The 18,563-nt window shown below is 46.3% G+C and overlaps 1 protein-coding gene across 1 annotated transcript in view; it reads left to right on the top strand.

The window, feature by feature from the left end:
• Positions 1-1,540: 1,540 nt before the first annotated feature.
• Positions 1,541-18,563, top strand: part of TNFAIP2 (TNF alpha induced protein 2) — a 30,539-nt gene continuing 13,516 nt past the window's right edge. Inside the window, exons 1-5 of the mRNA XM_053367331.1 lie at positions 1,541-1,653; positions 7,298-7,679; positions 9,840-10,479; positions 13,535-13,649; positions 15,749-15,871. Coding sequence (XP_053223306.1) covers positions 7,307-7,679; positions 9,840-10,479; positions 13,535-13,649; positions 15,749-15,871 — 1,251 coding nt within the window. The 5' untranslated portion in view covers positions 1,541-1,653; positions 7,298-7,306. The remainder of the gene's footprint in view (positions 1,654-7,297; positions 7,680-9,839; positions 10,480-13,534; positions 13,650-15,748; positions 15,872-18,563) is intronic.

The raw sequence follows: 18,563 nt of genomic DNA, 5'->3' as shown, positions 1-18,563 counted from the left end.
CCAACATCAGGGTCTTCTCCAGGGAGTCTTCTCTTCTCATGAGGTGGCCAAAGTATTGGAGCCTCAGCTTCAGGATCTGTCCTTCCAGTGAGCACTCAGGGCTGATTTCCTTAAGAATGGATAGGTTTGATCTTCTTGCAGTCCATGGGACTCCCTAGAGTCTACTCCAGCACCAACAGACCCTAGGCCACAACAAAGGCATGCATCAAGGTGACAAAGGAGATGATTCCTGGGTACAGTTTCATGTGTGCAAGCTCTCTCCACCCAATTAAAAAGCTGCACAATTATAGGTGTCGTCTTTCAGGTTTTGCTGGGAACACCTAGACACCAGATATGGGCAGTGGTTGAAGGCAGGACCAGCAGGTGAGGCCTCACTGCTCCCAATACACCTGCGGGGCTGGGAGGAAGACACAGGACTGTTCTTTAAACTCCACCCTTCATGCTGTGCATTTTCAAAAAAAGAAAAAGGATCTCGGTTTTTTTGTTGTTGTGATGTCCTCCAGAACTCCTAGGCTCTACCAGCTAATCATCAAACTCTGGGCATTCTGTGGCATTACTCTGAAGTACCAATCACAAGAACAGGGTTGCCAACTTGAATAAAATATGGGGGGGTAGAAACAGGTGAGCCCTGCCCTGTATAATCAATCACATGACATGGCATGCGCACACCATTTGAATGACAGTAAAGGGACCCCTGACCAATAGGTCCAGTCGTGACCAACTCTGGGGTTGCGGCGCTCATCTCTCTTTATTGGCCGAGGGAGCCGGCGTACAGCTTCCGGGTCATGTGGCCAGCATGACTAAGCCACTTCTGGCGAACCAGAGCAGCTCACGGAAACGCCATTTACCTTCCCGCCAGAGTGGTACCTATTTATCTACTTGCACTTTGACGTGCTTTCGAACTGCTAGGTTGGCAGGAGCAGGGACCAAATTCCTGGGCATAGCCAGGATTTATGTTAGGGGGTTGCGAAAGACTTGAGCTGCCTGCGAAGTGATTGGTCAGAGAGTTCAGTATTTTTATTCATTTACTTGATTTAGGGGGGCAGTTGCTCTCCCACCCACCACCCACCTTGGCTACCCCTTTCTGTCATCTGCCCTGACTCTCCCAGCATTCAGCTTCACTGAGTGCAACCAAAGAGGGACCAAAGCTGTTCCCTGCCCACTTTCTCTATCCTGCCACGCACGTTTTTTTTTAGAAACTTCCGTCGTGTCTCATCTTCCTGGCTTTTCCTCCAAATAAATCCCTCGCTCTGAAAATCATTTGGCGCAGGCCTCCTGCGATGCCTACCCCAGGCCTTTTGCTGCCATTGAGGAAAGTACAAGTCCTGGTCATTTTCTTGCTCTGCCTTGACTTCTCTCCCTGCGCTCCAGAGTAGGAAATCCCGCCTTCTGGATTTTCCTTACGCATCTATAACCACCTAACCTGATGCAAGTTAGACGGAATTTCCAAAGGCGCCCACGCGGGAGCGGGGGAAGGTGGCGGGCGTGGCAACTTCGCCTTTCCCCTCCTCTTCCTCCTCCTCCCTGCTTTATAACCCTGGGTGCTCTCTAGAAATTTAGAAACCGCGCTGCAGCCAGCCCAGGGAGAGGGACAGAGAGAGAGGAAGAGGAACCATCCCGTCATCCCCGATCCAAAGTCAACCAGCATCCGCTGTAAGTCCTTCTTGCCCCGCTCCCCAACTCCTGATCTCAGGGCTGGGTCCTTCTCTCCCTCCACGTGGCTGATCTCAGACCGCCTTAAGGGGGTCGCCAGCTCCTCTTCCCCTCGCTGGTCGACTTCTGGATCCGCCTGCCTTGCGCTCTGCTGGGAGCCCGGGAGCTTGTTGTAAACCGAGCTCTCCGTTTGGTCTTCTGCAACAACAAACTCTCCAAGTGAGTCCAGCCAGGACTTGTTATTTTTCGCCCCTCTGGCTGATGCCCCCCGATGAACTGATGCCCTTCTAACTGCAGCCTTCACAGGCTCATCCAAAATTTGCCCCTGGAGCTCCCGGAAGAGGGAAGAGGGTGGCTGGTGTAAAGAGTGTTGTGTCACTTCGTTGCAGCAACAATGTGTGAAAATTAAGTTAAGCCGGGCAGGGCTGGATTTGGCAAGGTCTGTGGTGGTTTGCTGTGGAAGCCTAACCGCGTCTACTCAGAAGTAAAGCCCACTGAATTCAGTGGGGCTTACTCCCAGGTAAGTGAGCTTAGACTTGCAACTGTAGGCAGTGATGGTCACAGCTTTGTTGTTGTTGTTGTTGTTGTTGTTGTTGTTGTTTAGTCGTTTAAGAACACGCCAGGCACTCCTGTCTTCCATTGCCTCCCACAGTTTGGTCAAACTCAAGCTGGGAGCTTCAAGAACACTATCCAACCATCTCATCCTCTGTCGTCCCCTTCTCCTTGTGCCCTCCATCTTTCCCAACATCAGGATCTTTTCCAGGGAGTCTTCTCTTCTCATGAGGTGGCCAAAGTCTTGGAGCCTCAGCTTCAGGATCTGTCCTTCCAGTGAGCCCTCAGGGCTGATTTCCTTAAGAATGGAGAGGTTTGATCTTCTTGCAGTCCATGGGACTCTCAAGAGTCTCCTCCAGCACAGCTAGATGCTGCTTTGTATGTGTGACTCGGGCAGCTTGGGGCAGAGGACCTGTGACCCTCTTGATGTTGAACACCCATCAGCCCCAACCAGCATGGTCAGTGGGGGATGGTGGGAGTTGTAGTCCAGTTACATCAAGCGGGGCACAGGTTTCCTACCCATGGTGTAGCTATTGCACCCTGCAAACCAGATGTTGATGCATCTGGATCTGGCATACAGCTCCTGATTATGGGACTCTGGTGGGAACTAAACTTTGAGATCCATTGACTAGCATTTCTGGGTTAAACTGTAACTCATGTCAGCAGAGCATGAGACTCCTGATCTCAGGGTCAAAGGTCCCTCCATTGCAGGGGGGGTTGGACAAGATGACCCTCGTGGTCCCTTCAGCTCTACAATTCTATGATTCTGTGATCCAAATTGGAACTCCTGCTCAACTCAGAATTGCACAGAATAGACAAGGGCACAGAGAAGTTTCCATGCAGTCTTTGAGCTTGTCTCACGCTGTTGACGCTAGTTCACACTAATGTCAAATACTGTACCTCTTTCACATGTGACACGAACTAGCACATGTGAGACTCTCCCATGCGCTGTGTGTGGATCGTGTGACTGCAATGTTGAATGTGGAATTCTGTAGTCTCAGTGATCCTAAGCATTCTTACTCACAAGCAGAGCTGGCCAATGTTTTATGTTTGCATTACTTTATTTAGTGTAAGCGAAGAGCGGTTTAAGCTTATCAGGAAAATGACTCAACAACAGGGAGTTTCTGCTATTGCACAGGCTTTAAAAAACATAATCTGCCTCAGCTCTTCCAAGCAAACCCGACGAAAAGACCTTGAGAGTCGTTGTTTTGCACTTGTTGAGAAGGAAAGGTTACTAAGAAAGAAAAAGTTGCACCCTTTAAATCCAGTTTGCTCACAGGAGAAGAGAGTGGGCTGGCATGCTTCTCTCAATACATGGCCAGGTCTCAGGAGCCTCTGATGCCTTGCTAAAATAAATGCAAAGCACTCAAAAGAAAACGGTGTGAATAGCTTTGGATTTACTAATCCGACAACCTAACCAAAGTAATAAGAGTCAAGCACAGTATAGTGCCTTTCCTGTTCCTAAAAAGCTCTTATGTAAATGGTGCATTCATTTCATGACTTGGAAATCAAAAGTGCTTTATCGCACTCATGTCCTGCTTGTGGATTTCCTACTGTCAACTGGCTAGCTACTGTGAGAGCAGGATGAGGGACTTCTATAGAAGCAATCATATGGGGGGGGGGAATCTGGATGGCTGTCTGTCTGTCTGGGATTCAGTAGTTGCAAGGGTCCTTTTCTGAGCAGGGATTCTGTGGTTGCAAGAGTCTTACACTAAGCAAGGAGTTTGACTACATGACCCCCTAGATTTGCAGTGTCCAACTGGGTGATTGTGTGTGCTCCTACTTTTTATACTCTTTACTGTGCAATCCCATACATATTATATGCTCAGAACCCTTTGCATCTCACTCCCAAGGAACTGTGAATAAAACTGTTTTGCAGCCTGGATTATCTTAAATCTGCAATTGTACAATGGTACCTCAGGGACGCGGGTGGCGCTGTGGGTTAAAGCCTCAGCGCCTAGGACTTGCCGATCGAAAGGTGGGCGGTTCGAATCCCCGCGGCGGGGTGCGCTCCCGTTGCTCGGTCCCAGCGCCTGCCAACCTAGCAGTTCGAAAGCACCCCCGGGTGCAAGTAGATAAATAGGGACCGCTTACTGGCGGGAAGGTAAACGGCGTTCCGTGTGCTGCGCTGGCTCGCCAGATGCAGCTTGTCACGCTGGCCACGTGACCCGGAAGTGTCTGCGGACAGCGCTGGCCCCCCGGCCTATAGAGTGAGATGGGCGCACAACCCCAGAGTCTGGCAAGACTGGCCCGTAAGGACAGGGGTACCTTTACCTTTACCTTACCTCAGGTTACATACGCTTCAGGTTACAGACTCCGCTAACCCAGAAATAGTGCTTCAGGTTAAGAACTTTGCTTCAGGATGAGAACAGAAATTGTGCTCCGGCGGCGCGGCGGCAGCAGGAGGCCCCATTAGCTAAAGTGGTGCTTCAGGATAAGAACAGTTTCAGGTTAAGAACGGACCTCCAGAACGAATTAAGTACTTAACCCGAGGTACCACTGTATAAGCAAAAGGCATTTCCTTTTCAGTTTAGGAAAGTAAATGCCACCAGTTGTTTGCCTCAGAAAAGTTCCGTCTGTAATCAAATAAGTTGTCCCTAATCCAAAACAGATGACTTCCATGAGCAAAGGTTTTGGAATGGGAGCAATGGTGGGATTGAAACATGATTTAGGGGAAAACGGAAAACGAAATTGAAAGGAGCAGCACTGGAAAGAGTATACTGTTAACATATCATAGCAGGTGCCACGCTGGGCTCCTTTGAGAGGAAGAGCAGTCGACACATGGGATAATGATAATAAATAAATTTAATTGTACACTTAGCATGGACCATTATTTAGGAAATCTACGGTGTGCCATTGGGAAACCTGGTTTTATTCTGATTCAAATCAACTGCTCCCTTCCTTTTTTATAATGATGTGTTTACAGACTTTAAATCAGTGTGGTGTAGTGCTTAAGAGCGGTGGACTCGTAATCTGGGGAACCGGGTTCGCGTCTCTGCTCCTCCACATGCGGCTGCTGGGTGACCTTGGGCTAGTCACACTTCTCTGAAGTCTCTCAGCCCCACTCACCTCACAGAGTGTTTGTTGTGGGGGAGAAAGGGAAAGGAGAATGTTAGCCGCTTTGAGACTCCTTCGGGTAGTGATAAAGCGGGATATCAAGTCCAAACTCTTCTCTTTATCAAGGCAATGCAAAGATTTTTAAACTAACTCACCCTGTACATAATCCTCTAATATAAACATGAAGTTTAATCAAGCAGCAAGTGGTATATTTAGTTGTCCATAGACATGCTTGCAAGCATCGTTGTTTAGGAAATAGACAGTGTGCCACTGGGGGAACTTGATCATAATCAATTGTTCAAATCTGCTTTCCCCCCCTTTTTTTCATGATGGTTTTTTAAAAATAAATTGCTGTTTTGAATTGCCTTGATTTAAAGTTTTCATGCCAACTCACCCTGCTTTGCAAGGTTCCCGTGCATAATCCTCTACTAAAAACACTGAGATTCCTGATTGCAGGGGGTTAAGGGATCTTCAGGGTCCCTTCCAACTCTACAATCATATTATTCTGTGATAATAAATATCATGTGAAACATTTTTCAAAAAGTTTTTTTTTAAAAAAAAGGGAATTCTGGAGTGCAGTTTAACAAAGGGAGAACTGCATGGTTTCCGCTATCCTTCTTGGACAACATAAACTTGGAAAATTATACAGCCATTGTTTCTGAAATATAATTAGTGCTGCATCAAAGATGTATCCCTCCCTAGAGACGCCTGTCTAGCTTCCGTGTCACCACTAAAATAAACAAGAGAGTTTGCCTTTTTAAAAACACATTATTCCAGAAACCGTGCCATGTGACCGTTCCAGTGGCAAGGCTGCTGTCACTCACATGTCCCTGAATCATTTCTTCTTCTTCTACAAGTAATTGAACACTTTTTCCACTTCACTGGAAAATCTCAAAAGAGTAAAAGAAAGAAAGAAAAACAAACTCTGTTGAAGCCAGTGACAAATGTTCCTTTGGGACCAATGAAATCAGTTGGTGCTCACTGTGATTTTTCCATGAATTAGTGTGGGGAAAATTATGGGCATCATCACTGCACAGATGGACTTTCCCTTCCTCCCCCCCCCCCCCCACATTCAGCCCCGACTCTCAAAGTGTTCCAGAGCATGTTTTTTTTAGGGGTCAAGGGAACTGCAGAGAAGGGGGAACCCATTCTGCTAATAATGGTGTCCATTCCACTAGCAGACCCAAAAGTATTTTGCACAAAAACTCAAGAGGAAAGGGTAGCCTTGTCTCACACTTTACAGTCCTCTCTATCTGAAGGGCTGCCTGGTCCATGTGCGGTTTAAAGATAAAGAATCGTGGGGAGGGAGAGCAGATGGGCTTTGGAGTTGGGTACCAGACTGGGCATGTACACAGCTCAGTTGGCCACAATCTTCTCCAATATGGTAAGATGTGATAAGATTTCCATGATAATAATTACTTCGAAATTTACATCTATATACAGTGGTACCTCTGGTTAAGAACTTAATTTGCTGTGGGTTAAACCCCGTCGCAGGGATTCTAACCACCAACCTTCTGATCGGCAAGCCCTAGGCTCTGTGGTTTAACCCACAGCGCCACCCATCTGAAAACATAACAAACCATTAAACATTAAAAATTCCCTTCAGATGTCTGCTAAAGGTTGTATAGTGACTTATCTCCTTGGCTCAGGGGTTGCCATACCCTCCAACATCTCTCCGATGAAAATAGGGACATTTTAAGGAAAAGCAGGACATTCCATGATCAAATCAGAAACTTTGATGGCTTCTATAAATCCGGGACTGTCCCTGGAAAATAGGGACACTTGGAGGGTATGAGAACATCACTCAGATAAGTGAACTTGTATGTGTCGCAAATGACACGGTGTCCACTAAAAGTGCTGTTGTGCTACCAAATATTTAAATAAGTATCAGCTTTTTTCACTGTTTTGTTAAACACAGGAGCTGGTCACTGAACTTTTCTTCCTCTGTCTAACCTTTGACCATTGCATGGTTTTCCTTTTCGGCTTCTTGAATGCAAATCCTGCAACCTGATAACTTCTTCATTGTCATTTGCAGGCTTAGAAGATGATGGGAATGAAAATGTTCACCATATTCTCTAGCGGTCTGGTAAAAGCTGAGGATTCAAAATCTAAGGTCAAAAGTGAGGATCCCAAGCCTTCAACGTCTTCCGAATCAGAATTTGACTCCACGTCGATCGAATCCTCGACAGAAGAAGCTCCGCCGAAGGACAAGGTGGAAACTGAAAGTCAAGGGTTGCCTTCGAAGAACAATGCCACATACCATTGTACTCCTGAGCAAAATAACAAGAAGAAAAAGAAGAAAAAGAAGAGGGGACTCATTGATGCTCTGAAGTACTTGGCACTTGGGGAAAACAGAATAAAACCCTTAACAGCAGAGAAGGACCCTCCAAATGAAAAGGAAAGCAAATCAGTTACAGGTACAGTATGACCACCCCGAAGGACCACCTGCCCCCAGCATAAATTTGTCCATCAATTAAGATTCTCTTCTGACCAAATTTATTGGTCTCTTAGAGCAGGGGCTTCCAACATGGTCTCAGGGGCGCAACAGTGCCCTTTTACACATGTTTCCAAATGTATAAAATACATTTAGAAATGCATACTCAGAGAAAAAAAAATGTTTTATAAAAATGTTTTCTCATATAATAAAGAAAATGCATTCAAAAGCATGTACTTATAAAAAAAGCATGGACTTAAATATAGATTTTTCTGCATTTTTTTTTAAAAAAAACCCTAAGATTGATGTGGAAAGAGGATAGAAGAGACTTATCAATGAACACACGTGAACTTGGCATGGGCTGATCCCTCCATCCCTGGGTATCAAGAGTATTGATCCTTCCTGTGTCACTGATCTAAAAATGCAAAAGGAGAAGGCAAAAAGAAAGCTAGCACATCAGGGGAAATCTTCCAGCTCAACCCTTTGCTTGCTATTTGCAGGGAACCATAGACTCAAGGGGAGTGAGGACTCATTAGAACCCACAGCTCCAGATGTTGAAGCTAGAGGCAGGAAGCAGTATAGGGGTTTATGTGAACACCCCCTCCGAGATCTTGCAGCCTGCCACATTGAGCATTTTAAAGTGCTTTACAGAAATAAGCAAGGAACCACAAATGCGCTCGCCACTGGCAAACACCACTTTTGCTCGGGAGAGCACAAAGAGAGACTCTTCCCTTCTCCCAGGCCTGGAGAAGAGTGAGGGCTCTCCATGATGCCAGGCTTTCAGAAGCATAAGAGAATGGCACTACCAATTCTGCTCTGAAGGCACTTGGAAGACTGTGAGACTCCTTGCTCTCCTGTATATATACCCAGGACACTCCCACTCCTGGTTTGTGAAGGCATGTGCTCACAACATGAGCCACAAGCCGCCTCTGTCATGTAGTTTCTTGAGAAATAGTTGTTTTGATGCATTCCCCCTAAAATCAGCTTCTATCCCATATGAAAACTTAAGGCATATGAAGCCATCCATGCCCTCTATCTGCCCACTGGTGTGGACGAAGAGTAGGCAACTTGTAAATACATCCACCCACACTGAACATTATCATGATAAGCAGAAGTGATTTGAAATGCTGCAGCAGCATCGACTTTGCTGTGTTTTAAGCTAGTGATGTGTACACATACTCAGTGTACACCAGGGTTTCCCAAACTTGGGCCTCCAGGTGTTTTTGGACGACAACTCCCATCATCCCTAGCTAGCAGGTCCAGTGGTCAGGGATGATGGGAGCTGTAGTCCCAAAAAAGCTGGAGACCCAAGTTTGGGAAACTCTGGTGTACACTAAGGCAGGAACTCAAACACCCACCCCAACTCGGGCATGACAGTCCCGCATTCACTGTCTTGAGCTCATTGTAATGTCTGAGGACTCCCTTGGCAGAGGAAGAGTCCTGGCAAGATCACATTCTCTCTGGCTACCAGTTACTGGAAACAATAACATAAATTGCTGGAAACAGGGACAAGACATCTATAGTTTCTACTCTCAAATTATGAGCCGTGCATACATCTACGGCCTAGGACCCTCGTACCTACGGGTGCGCCTCTCCCAGTATGCCCCACGGAGAGCCTCAAGGTCCATAAATAGCAACACCCTAGTGGTCCCGGGCCCTAAGGAAGTTAGATTAGCTTCAACCAGAGCCAGGGCCTTTTCAACACTGGCCTGGTGGAACGCTCTGCCTCATGAGACCAGGGCCCTGCAGGATCTGATTTCTTTCTGCAGGGCCTGTAAGACAAAGTTGTTCCACCTGGCCTTTGGCTTGGAGCCAATTTGATTCCCTCCCCCTCTTTCCTTTTCCTTTCTCCTCCTGTGATGAGGTTGCATTTTAATATTTTAATGTTTCAATATTTTAATGTTGTATTTTAATCTTGTTTTTAAGTTTTTAAGTTCATTCAACTTGTTTTTATTATTGCTTGTTAGCCACCCTGAGCCCAGCCTTGGCTGGGGAGGGCGGGGTAAAAATTATTATTATTATTATTATTATTATTATTATTATTATTATTATTACTGCAGTATGTAAGTTAAATGTATGGACAAATGAAATTTGAATCTCCATGTTATTGGGTACCAAGTTGTTCTTCCTTCTGTTTTGCCAGCTGACCAAATCAGGGAGCTGATTAAAGATCAAAGATTCTCCGACGCCAGCGAACATCTCCTGGCCATGGAGAGGGAATGCAGCACTGACTCTGGCAGCAAGCGCAAAGAGGACAGTGTCGACCATCAGAGTGAAATTGAAGATCTCTTTGGGCTTTTGAAGCAAGAGGTCCTCAGGATCATACGTTCGTCTGTTAGCATCGCAAAGGCTGAGCCAGAAGTCCTGAGGGATGCAGTGAGGACAGTAGCAGAACAGGTGGAGGAGGACAGGAGATGCACATTGGAAGAAAAGGCATCTGAGAAAGCTGCACATTCCCGGCCCAGAGGATGGAAAGACGAGTGGAGGAGTACAGTCCAGGAGTCCGTAACCGACAGAATGAAAGAGCCTCCGTTTGACAGCAACGAGGGCCTCTCGACAACCGCCCACAGCTTCCTGCACATGGGGAAGGCTATGAAAGATGACCTGATCACTGTGGTGAAATACATCAAGGGCCATTACCCGGAGGACTTCCAAGTGTGCAGCACCTATGCGCAGTTCTACCACAAGTGCTTCTCTTCTCAGATTGAGATGGTTGCCCAGTTTGAACTGGGCAGGAAGGACACTTACCTACTACTCACCTGGGTGCAGAATATCTATCCAAAGTAAGTAGCGGTTTTGCCCTGCGTCCGGGTTACGCTGCAAGTATGGCCAGCCCAAAAGCAGACAGTGTGCCTCTCTGTTCACTGGCTGAACCGTTTCCTCTTTCCCACATCTCAACATCTACCATCCAAATTCTGCATCAAACAAACAGCTGGTTCATAAAGAGTCAGACCATTAGTGCATCTAACTGTCAGTTGCTCTCAGGGTTTAAGACAGAGATATTACTCAGGTCTACCTTTTGCATAGGGATGCGGGTGGCGCTGTGGGTTAAACCACAGAGCCTAGGACTTGCTGATCAGAAGGTCAGCGGTTCGAATCCTCGCAACGGGGTGAGCTCCCATTGCTCGGTCCCTGCTTCTGCCAACCTAGCAATTCGAAAGCACGTCAAAGTGCAAGTAGATAAATAGGTACCACTCCGGCAGAAAGGTAAATGACGTTTCCGTGCACTGCTCTGGTTCGCCAGAAGTGGGTTAGTCATGCTGGCCACATGACCCGGAAGCTGTACGCCGGCTCCCTCGGCCAATAAAGCGAGATGAGTGCCGCAACCCCAGAGTCGGTCACGACTGGACCTAATGGTCAGGGGTCCCTTTACCTTTTGCATGTGAAGAGTGTGCTCTACTACCAAGCTATTCTGGACCTTCCCCTTTACACTCTGCACTCAAAATGAGTTGTGCTGTTGACTAGGCTGTGGCTCAGAGTATCTGCTTTGCATACAAAAGCCTCTGTTTCAACCCTCAACTTCTCCAGGCAGGCCTGGGGTGCTGTGCCCTGTCAGAAATCCTGGAGAGGCTCTGTCAGTCAGCATAGACAGAACTGAGCCAGATGCCCAACGGTCTGACTCAGTAAAAGGCAGCTTCCTATGTTCCTCGAACCAATAAAAGAGATGGAAAGTTGCATGCTTGTGCTCAGCTCACATCCTTTAAAGCTGAAAGAACTCTGCAGAAAATGGAATGAGGGATGAGATTCGAAAACATGTTTCGCATGTTTACTAGGGCTTTCAGGCCGCCTTTTCTGCATGGCAGGCTTTTGTCCCACACCCTTAAAAAATGCTGGTTCTGAAGGTTAAGGAACTGCAGAAGCAGAATTTCAATAATCCAGGCATCCAATGAAATGTAGGCATGTTTCAGTGGGGGGCGGGTGTACAATGCAGGAGAGGCTGAGCCAGGGCGAACAGGAACAGAGCAGAACAGCTTCCTATGCATAGTCTTATCTAGTATATGAAACAGTCTCCTTTCTTCCGTTGATCAGAATGGGGAGACAGGGCTCAATTGACTGTGGCATGTTCTGCTCCTGCATATTTGGATGCTTTTGAAGGTGATGACAAAACATATACCGCATTTTTCCTTGTATAACACGCCACCGTGTATAACATGCCCCCTATTTTGGGGGACTCTAAATAAAGAAATCCCCCATATGCACTATCCATTTATAAGACGACCCCCCAATTTTAAAATTGAAAAAATAGGGGGGGGAAATATTGTCTTATACACGGAAAAAATACGGGTGTGTGTGTGTGTGTTTGTGTGTATGACACCCATTTTGATTCTAATGCTAATCATTAAGCAACGGTTTGCAGTGGCATGGGGGTATGGCTAAACATTTCAAATATTTCTGGTAACCCAATTGCCACCGGGTCAGGTTCGAAATTCTTGTGTTAATTCGCAAAGCCCTATACAGTGGTACCTCGGGTTAAGTACTTAATTCCTTCCGGAGGTACGTTCTTAACCTGAAGCTGTTCTTAACCTGAAGCACCACTTTAGCTAATGGGGCCTCCCGCTGCCGCCGTGCCGCCGGAGCACGATTTCTGTTCTCATCCTGAAGCAAAGTTCTTAACCCGAGGTACTTTTTCTGGGTTAGCGGAGTCTGTAACCTGAAGCGTATGTAACCCGAGGTACCACTGTATAACTTGGACCCAAAGTTCCTTACAGGCTGCCTGATTCCTTGTGTCAATGGGGTCTTTTCATGGGGCACTTTTGGGGATCTCAAATGCCCCTAAGATTTGGCTTCGGGGTGGCAGGCCCTGTTTCCCACAGGCATCTGGTTGGCCACTGTGAAAACAGGATGCTGGACTAGATGGGCCCTTGGCCTGATCCAGCAGGCTCTTCTTATGTCCTTATGTCCACAGTGGTAAAGGTAAAGGTAAAGGTACCCCTGACCATTAGGTCCAGTCGTGACCGACTCTGGGGTTGCGGCGCTCATCTCGCTTTATTGGCCGAGGGAGCCGGCGTACCACTTCCAGGTCATGTGGCAAGCATGACTAAGCCGCTTCTGGCGAACCAGAGCAGCGCACAGAAACGCCGTTTACCTTCCCGCCAGAGCGGTACCTATTTATCTACTTGCACTTTGACGTGCTTTCGAACTGCTAGGTTGGCAGGAGCTGGGACAGAGCAACGGGAGCTCACCCTGTCGCGGTTATTTGAACCACCGACCTTCTGATCAGCAAGTCCTAGGCTCTGTGGTTTAACCCACAGCGCCACCCGGGTCCACAGTGGTACCTCGGTTTAAAAACTTAATTCGTTCCAGAGGTCCGTTCTTAACCTGAAACTGTTCTTAACCTGAGGTACCACGTTAGCTAATGGGGCCTCCCACTGCGGCTGCGCTATTTCTGTTCTCATCCTGAAGTTTTTAACCCGAGGTACTATTTCTGGGTTAGCGGAGTCTGTAACCTAAAGCGTCTGTAACCCGAGGTACCACTGTACTTCACTTGAACTCCAATTCCCTTTCAGATTTCTTGTGTGTTGAAAAGCAGTTCCATTCCGCTCTCTTAACGACTCCTTTAAAATCCTTTCCCCACCACTGTTTCAGTGCCTCATGCAAAGTACTGTGCTTGAGTCCCCAATAAAGAATTTGCTGGATCAACTGTTTGCTCAAGGCTGTGAACGAGTCAGAAATGTAAAAACACTGGCTATACAACGTAGACCGGCTTCACATTAGAGCCAAGTATTCTGTGGCTATGCAGTCAAGTCTGCTTTCACATCTGTTGTTCTTTGGGAATCGGAATAAGCAGCTGCCATGAAGTGCAAGGGATGTGAATGTGATTTTCTTTTGTCATTTCAGTGAAATCAGAAACCACCCCATTTTAGTGAAAGACTTAGACCAAGCCCATCTCGGAAGCCTTTTGCCGCTCAGGCAGATCAAACAGTTTGAAGTGGCGTACCTGACTAACGAAGTGGTAAGAGGCCTGTTTGTTTTTTATTCGTAATCTACTCAGGCACTGTTACGAAACGGTTTTTGTAGTCCACCCAATTTGTGTTTGAGGAAATAAGAGCGCCTTTTCACTTTCTGCTATGTTTAAGGGGCCCCTATTGTGTTGTAATAGGAGATCCCAAAGTAAGAGGGTGTGTCATGCAATATAGGAGTTGGCCAGGCCTCTTTCAAGGCAGGCACAATTGTCCGCTGATGTGAGCTCAAGTCCAACCATAGCTGGTGCTCAGGGTAGACTCAGATTCCCTGCGCTAAAATAACATGACAGCCTAGGACCCACGTTCCTACGGGACCGCCTCTCCTGGTATGCCCCACGGAGGACCTTAAGGTCCACAAATGACAACATTTTGGAGGTCCCAGGTTGCAAGGTGGTTAGATTGGTCTCAACTAGGGCCAGGGCCATTTCAGTACTGGCCACGACTTGGTGGAACGCTCTATCACAAGAGACCAGGGCCCTGCGGGACTTGACATCTTTCCGCAGGGCCTGCAAGACAGAGTTGTTCCGCCTGGCCTTTGGTTTGGACTCAGTCTGACCCTTATGTTTCCTTCCCCTTATGGTTTTGATCTATGGGCTACTTTTAAATTAGGCTGCATTTTAAATTGCATTTTAACCTGTATTTTAAATTGGTGTTTTTTCCCCTATTATGTTTTTACTGTAATTTTAATGGTGTTAGCCACCCTGTGGCCGGGGAGGGCGGGGTATAAATAAAATTTATTATTATTGTTATTATCATCATCTTGTATGTGAAAGGAAAGTATGTGTTGGGGGGGAGAGAATTGTGAGATGGACCATTTTGCAAAATGCCTTGCAAACATTCTCCCAAGCACACAGGCGCTTAATTTGAAGCAAATCTCTCTCTCTTTCTTCTTTTTCCCAACTATCCATGTTCTATTTTTGTTAGTGGCAGTGGAAGCAGGGATTCTTTTTTATTCTTCTTCTTTTTCTATGCCACTTTTTGTTCCAAAGCGGCTTACAAACAAAATATAAAAATAACATAAATCGTATGGAATACTTAACAGATCATCAGTAAAACAATCCCAAATCCCAAATAAAACAATTACCATCTATGTAACACTATTAACAAAACGACTAAAAAATAAGCTAAACATCACAGTTACACCAAAAATCATATTATAGGATTCACAAAGTACAACAGCATTTATATCTATAAAACAATATTAACAACATTAACAAAATAGCAACAAAACAAACAAAGTGTTGAATTAGTACATGGGCTCTCCCCTCCGCCATGACTCATAAACTTCCATTCTATTAAATGCATCAAAATACACCTGCATACAAATGCCACCTTTCTATGTGAGAATTTGTGATTATTGTTTGAAGAATTTTTTAAAATAGGGTTTATAATCTGCCCTTCACCATATATAGTTCCAGGCTAGGGAAACACACAATAAAACAGGAAATAACAACACTCTAAAATCAGTATTCAGAACATTAAATGATAATTACAGTGGTACCTCAGGTTAAGTACTTAATTCGTTCCGGAGGTCCGTTCTTAACCTGAAACTGTTCTTAACCTGAAGCACCACTTTAGCTAATGGGGCCTCCCGCTGCCGCCGCTCTGCCAGAGCATGATTTCTGTTCCCATCCTGAAGCAAAGTTCTTAACCTGAAGCACTATTTTTCGGTTAGCGGAGTCTGTAACCTGAAGCGTATGTAACCTGAAGCGTATGTAACCTGAGGTACCACTGTGTACAATCACAAACAGCATTCCATGTGAACAGCCAAACAAAAGACAGGTGAAACAGCTCATAGCGGCAAATCTCATTCCCTCCCAAAGGGGACAGCTGAACAGGTGAAGAGGAGGACAGGGCTCATGGCCCTTTAATTGTTGTGTAGAAGCTACTTGTGCTGAAATGTCCCTTTCTATGCAACTAAATGTGTAGGAGTCCCGCCCTCTTTTGCATCTGGCCAACTTAAAGTTGAATCCTGGACCTTAAGACCCTTCAGACACTTTTGATTGGCCCTGCGGTTGGTGAGAGAGTAACTGAAATGTGAACACTGCTGCTAATCTGTGTTTTGGTGTTTTCTTCTTTCCTTATAAAGGATGCTGCTAAGCGCTCCCTGGCTAACTGTCTGCAACTGGAAGTCAAGAAGTGGGCAGAGGGAAACGAGCCACCAAAACTAGCTGGTCACTATCACAGTGAACTTCATATAGATGCCATCCAGGTAATAAAATATGTGCATATGTGTGCGTGTGTGTGTGGTATATATGAAATACACACAGAGAGAGAAATACAGTGGTACCTCGGGTTAAGTACTTAATTCGTTCCGGAGGTCTGTTCTTAACCTGAAACTGTTCTTAACCTGAAGCACCACTTTAGCTAATGAGGCCTCCTGCTGCCGCCGCGCCGCCGGAGCACAATTTCTGTTCTCATCCTGAAGCAAAGTTCTTAACCTGAAGCACTATTTCTGGGTTAGTGGGGTGTGTAACCTGAAGCGTATGTAACCCAAGGTACCACTGTACACAGAGTTACACCATCAGCTGTTTAAAATACCGTATTTTTTGCTCTATAAGACGCACCAGACCACAAGACGCACCTAGTTCTTGGAGGAGGAAAACAAGAAAAAAAAATACTCTGAATCTCAGAAACCAGAACAGCAAGAGGGATCGCTGCGCAGTGAAAGCAGCAATCCCTCTTGCTGTTCTGGCTTCTGGGATAGCTGCGCAGCCTGCATTTGCTCCATACGACACGCACACATTTCCCTTTACTTTTTAGGAGGGAGAAAGTGAGTCTTATAGAGCAAAAAATATAGTAAATACTTTCCTTCATAGGGAACTTATCTCACTTGCCTTTGCCTGAATTAAAATTTGGATTTAGTATTATGTCAATCAATCCCAACAGATCCTGGAAGTCAATAAAATTTGTCCCCTGAGATAGGGAAGCCACCCCCCCCCCCAAAAAAAAAACCCCTCATCTTAGAAGGCCATATTCTACAGATTTTCTGCAACAGGAATAAATGCTATTTGACTGTGCCACCTCAAATTTATCTGATTAATCTCTGTTACATTTGACAGAGATCAGCTGAGGATATAAATTGGTCAGGCCAGAGAGGTGACATATCTAGAACCAAGTGAAACAGAGTCCCACCTTTGATGGAAAATAGCAGTGAAGCAGGGGGCAGGAGTTGCCATCCTCTTCCCTTTTTGTCCCTCCCTCCTTCCTGTCGCCATTTTCCTTTATCCCCTATGTGCTTATTATATTGCACAGCCACATTCCCCGATCCAATGCATAGCTAGATGCACTTGAGGAACGCTGGAATAGTGGATTGATGACCTAGGATGCCCCTTGCAACTCTTACGATTCTAAATCCTGTTAAAATCAGTGGGAAGTGAAGCACAATTCTGTGTATGTTGAACGGGACTTACTGCTTGGCACTCAACCATCTGAGTTTGCACTTAGAGGGAATGAGAAGGATAGCTGACCTAAGACCTTCGGATGAAGGGTGTTGTGTGTTGAGGTTCCCAAGCCACCCCAATAACTCACACATCACACGTAATTTTTGTTTAAGGTTTTGGGCATAATTTTGGCCACAACTTTATAGAGTCAGCGTGGTGTAGTGGTTAAGAGCGGTGGACTCGTAATCTGGTGAACCGGGTTCGCATCCCCGCTCCTCCACATGCAGCTGCTGGGTGACCTTGGGCTAGTCACACTTCTCTGACACAGAGTGTTTGTTGTGGGGGAGGAAGGGAAAGGAGAATGTTAGCTGCTTTGAGACTCCTTCGGGTAGTGCTAAAGCGGGATATCAAATCCAAACTCTTCTTGTTAAAATACAAGCAATGTGAGTGGTTGCTTAGGCTTTGGTTGCGACTATCTGACCCCGCATGGGGACAGACTGACATTTGCACGCCCGTGAAGTCAGAAAGGGAAAACATTTTGGGGAGAAATGAAGCTGGGCACCAGACCCTCACCTCTCCCCGCATGCTCCCAGAGGCTTGCGCAGCCCAAGCCCGATGCCAGGGACTTGGACGAAAGCATGGCAAGCCCCTGAATTCCTTTAACGGAATTCCCTTGCAACACCAGCATTGGAGGGGTAGGCACTTACTCCTCCACCAACCAATTTTTAAACCTAACCGCGAACCTTACAAGTTGTGACGATTTGCTATGCAGTAGGCAAAAACCGAATGGCTCCATCCAATCAGCCAAATGGACAAAATTCCTACCAGGCCCCTGCCCCAAAAGCAGGCGACCCCATGACGGGCATAGCAAGGTCAAGCACAAAACCCCCAGTTCAGGGAGGGTGGGCACACAGCAAAAGAGAAAGCCCAAAGCTGGGTGCCCAATATTTAAAACCTTTGAGCCCAACCCACAAATTGGTAACATCAAAATCTCCCCAGAAACGTAAGTACCCAATCACAGCCTGTGGCCATCCAAACAGATCTGCCCAGCAACAGTGGGGGGGCCTGCTAGACCCCACCGCAACACGTGCTCTCTATTAAGGAGAACACGCTGTATACAAATTTAATAAATAAAGAATGATCATAGAATCAGAGCAACTGAACACATGTTGCTTGAAACCACAGGAAGGGAGGCTGCCACTGGTCCATCCATGCCTCTGTCTGTGGAGCATGTGGCTCTCAATCTCATGAGTTCGAGCCCCACGTTGGGCAAAAAGATTCCTGCATTGAAGGGGGTTGGAGTAGATGACTCTCAGGGTCCCTTCCAACACTGCAAATCTGTGGAATCTATTGGAAGACACAAGATTTACCCACCCGGGAAGAATGGCAGATGAAGTTGATGGACTATATGGAACTGGCCAAATGACTGGCAGAATCCGAGACCAGGGAGAAGAGTCGGTGGAAGAAGACTGGAAAAAATTTAAAGATTATTTACGGAAATACTGTAAAATTAATGAATGT

The sequence above is a fragment of the Podarcis raffonei genome, chromosome 1, assembly GCF_027172205.1.
Source record: "Podarcis raffonei isolate rPodRaf1 chromosome 1, rPodRaf1.pri, whole genome shotgun sequence".
NCBI classification, from domain to species: domain Eukaryota; kingdom Metazoa; phylum Chordata; class Lepidosauria; order Squamata; family Lacertidae; genus Podarcis; species Podarcis raffonei.
The sequence above is the reverse complement of the archived record's forward strand: the minus strand, read 5'-3'. Positions and strand labels throughout refer to the sequence as shown.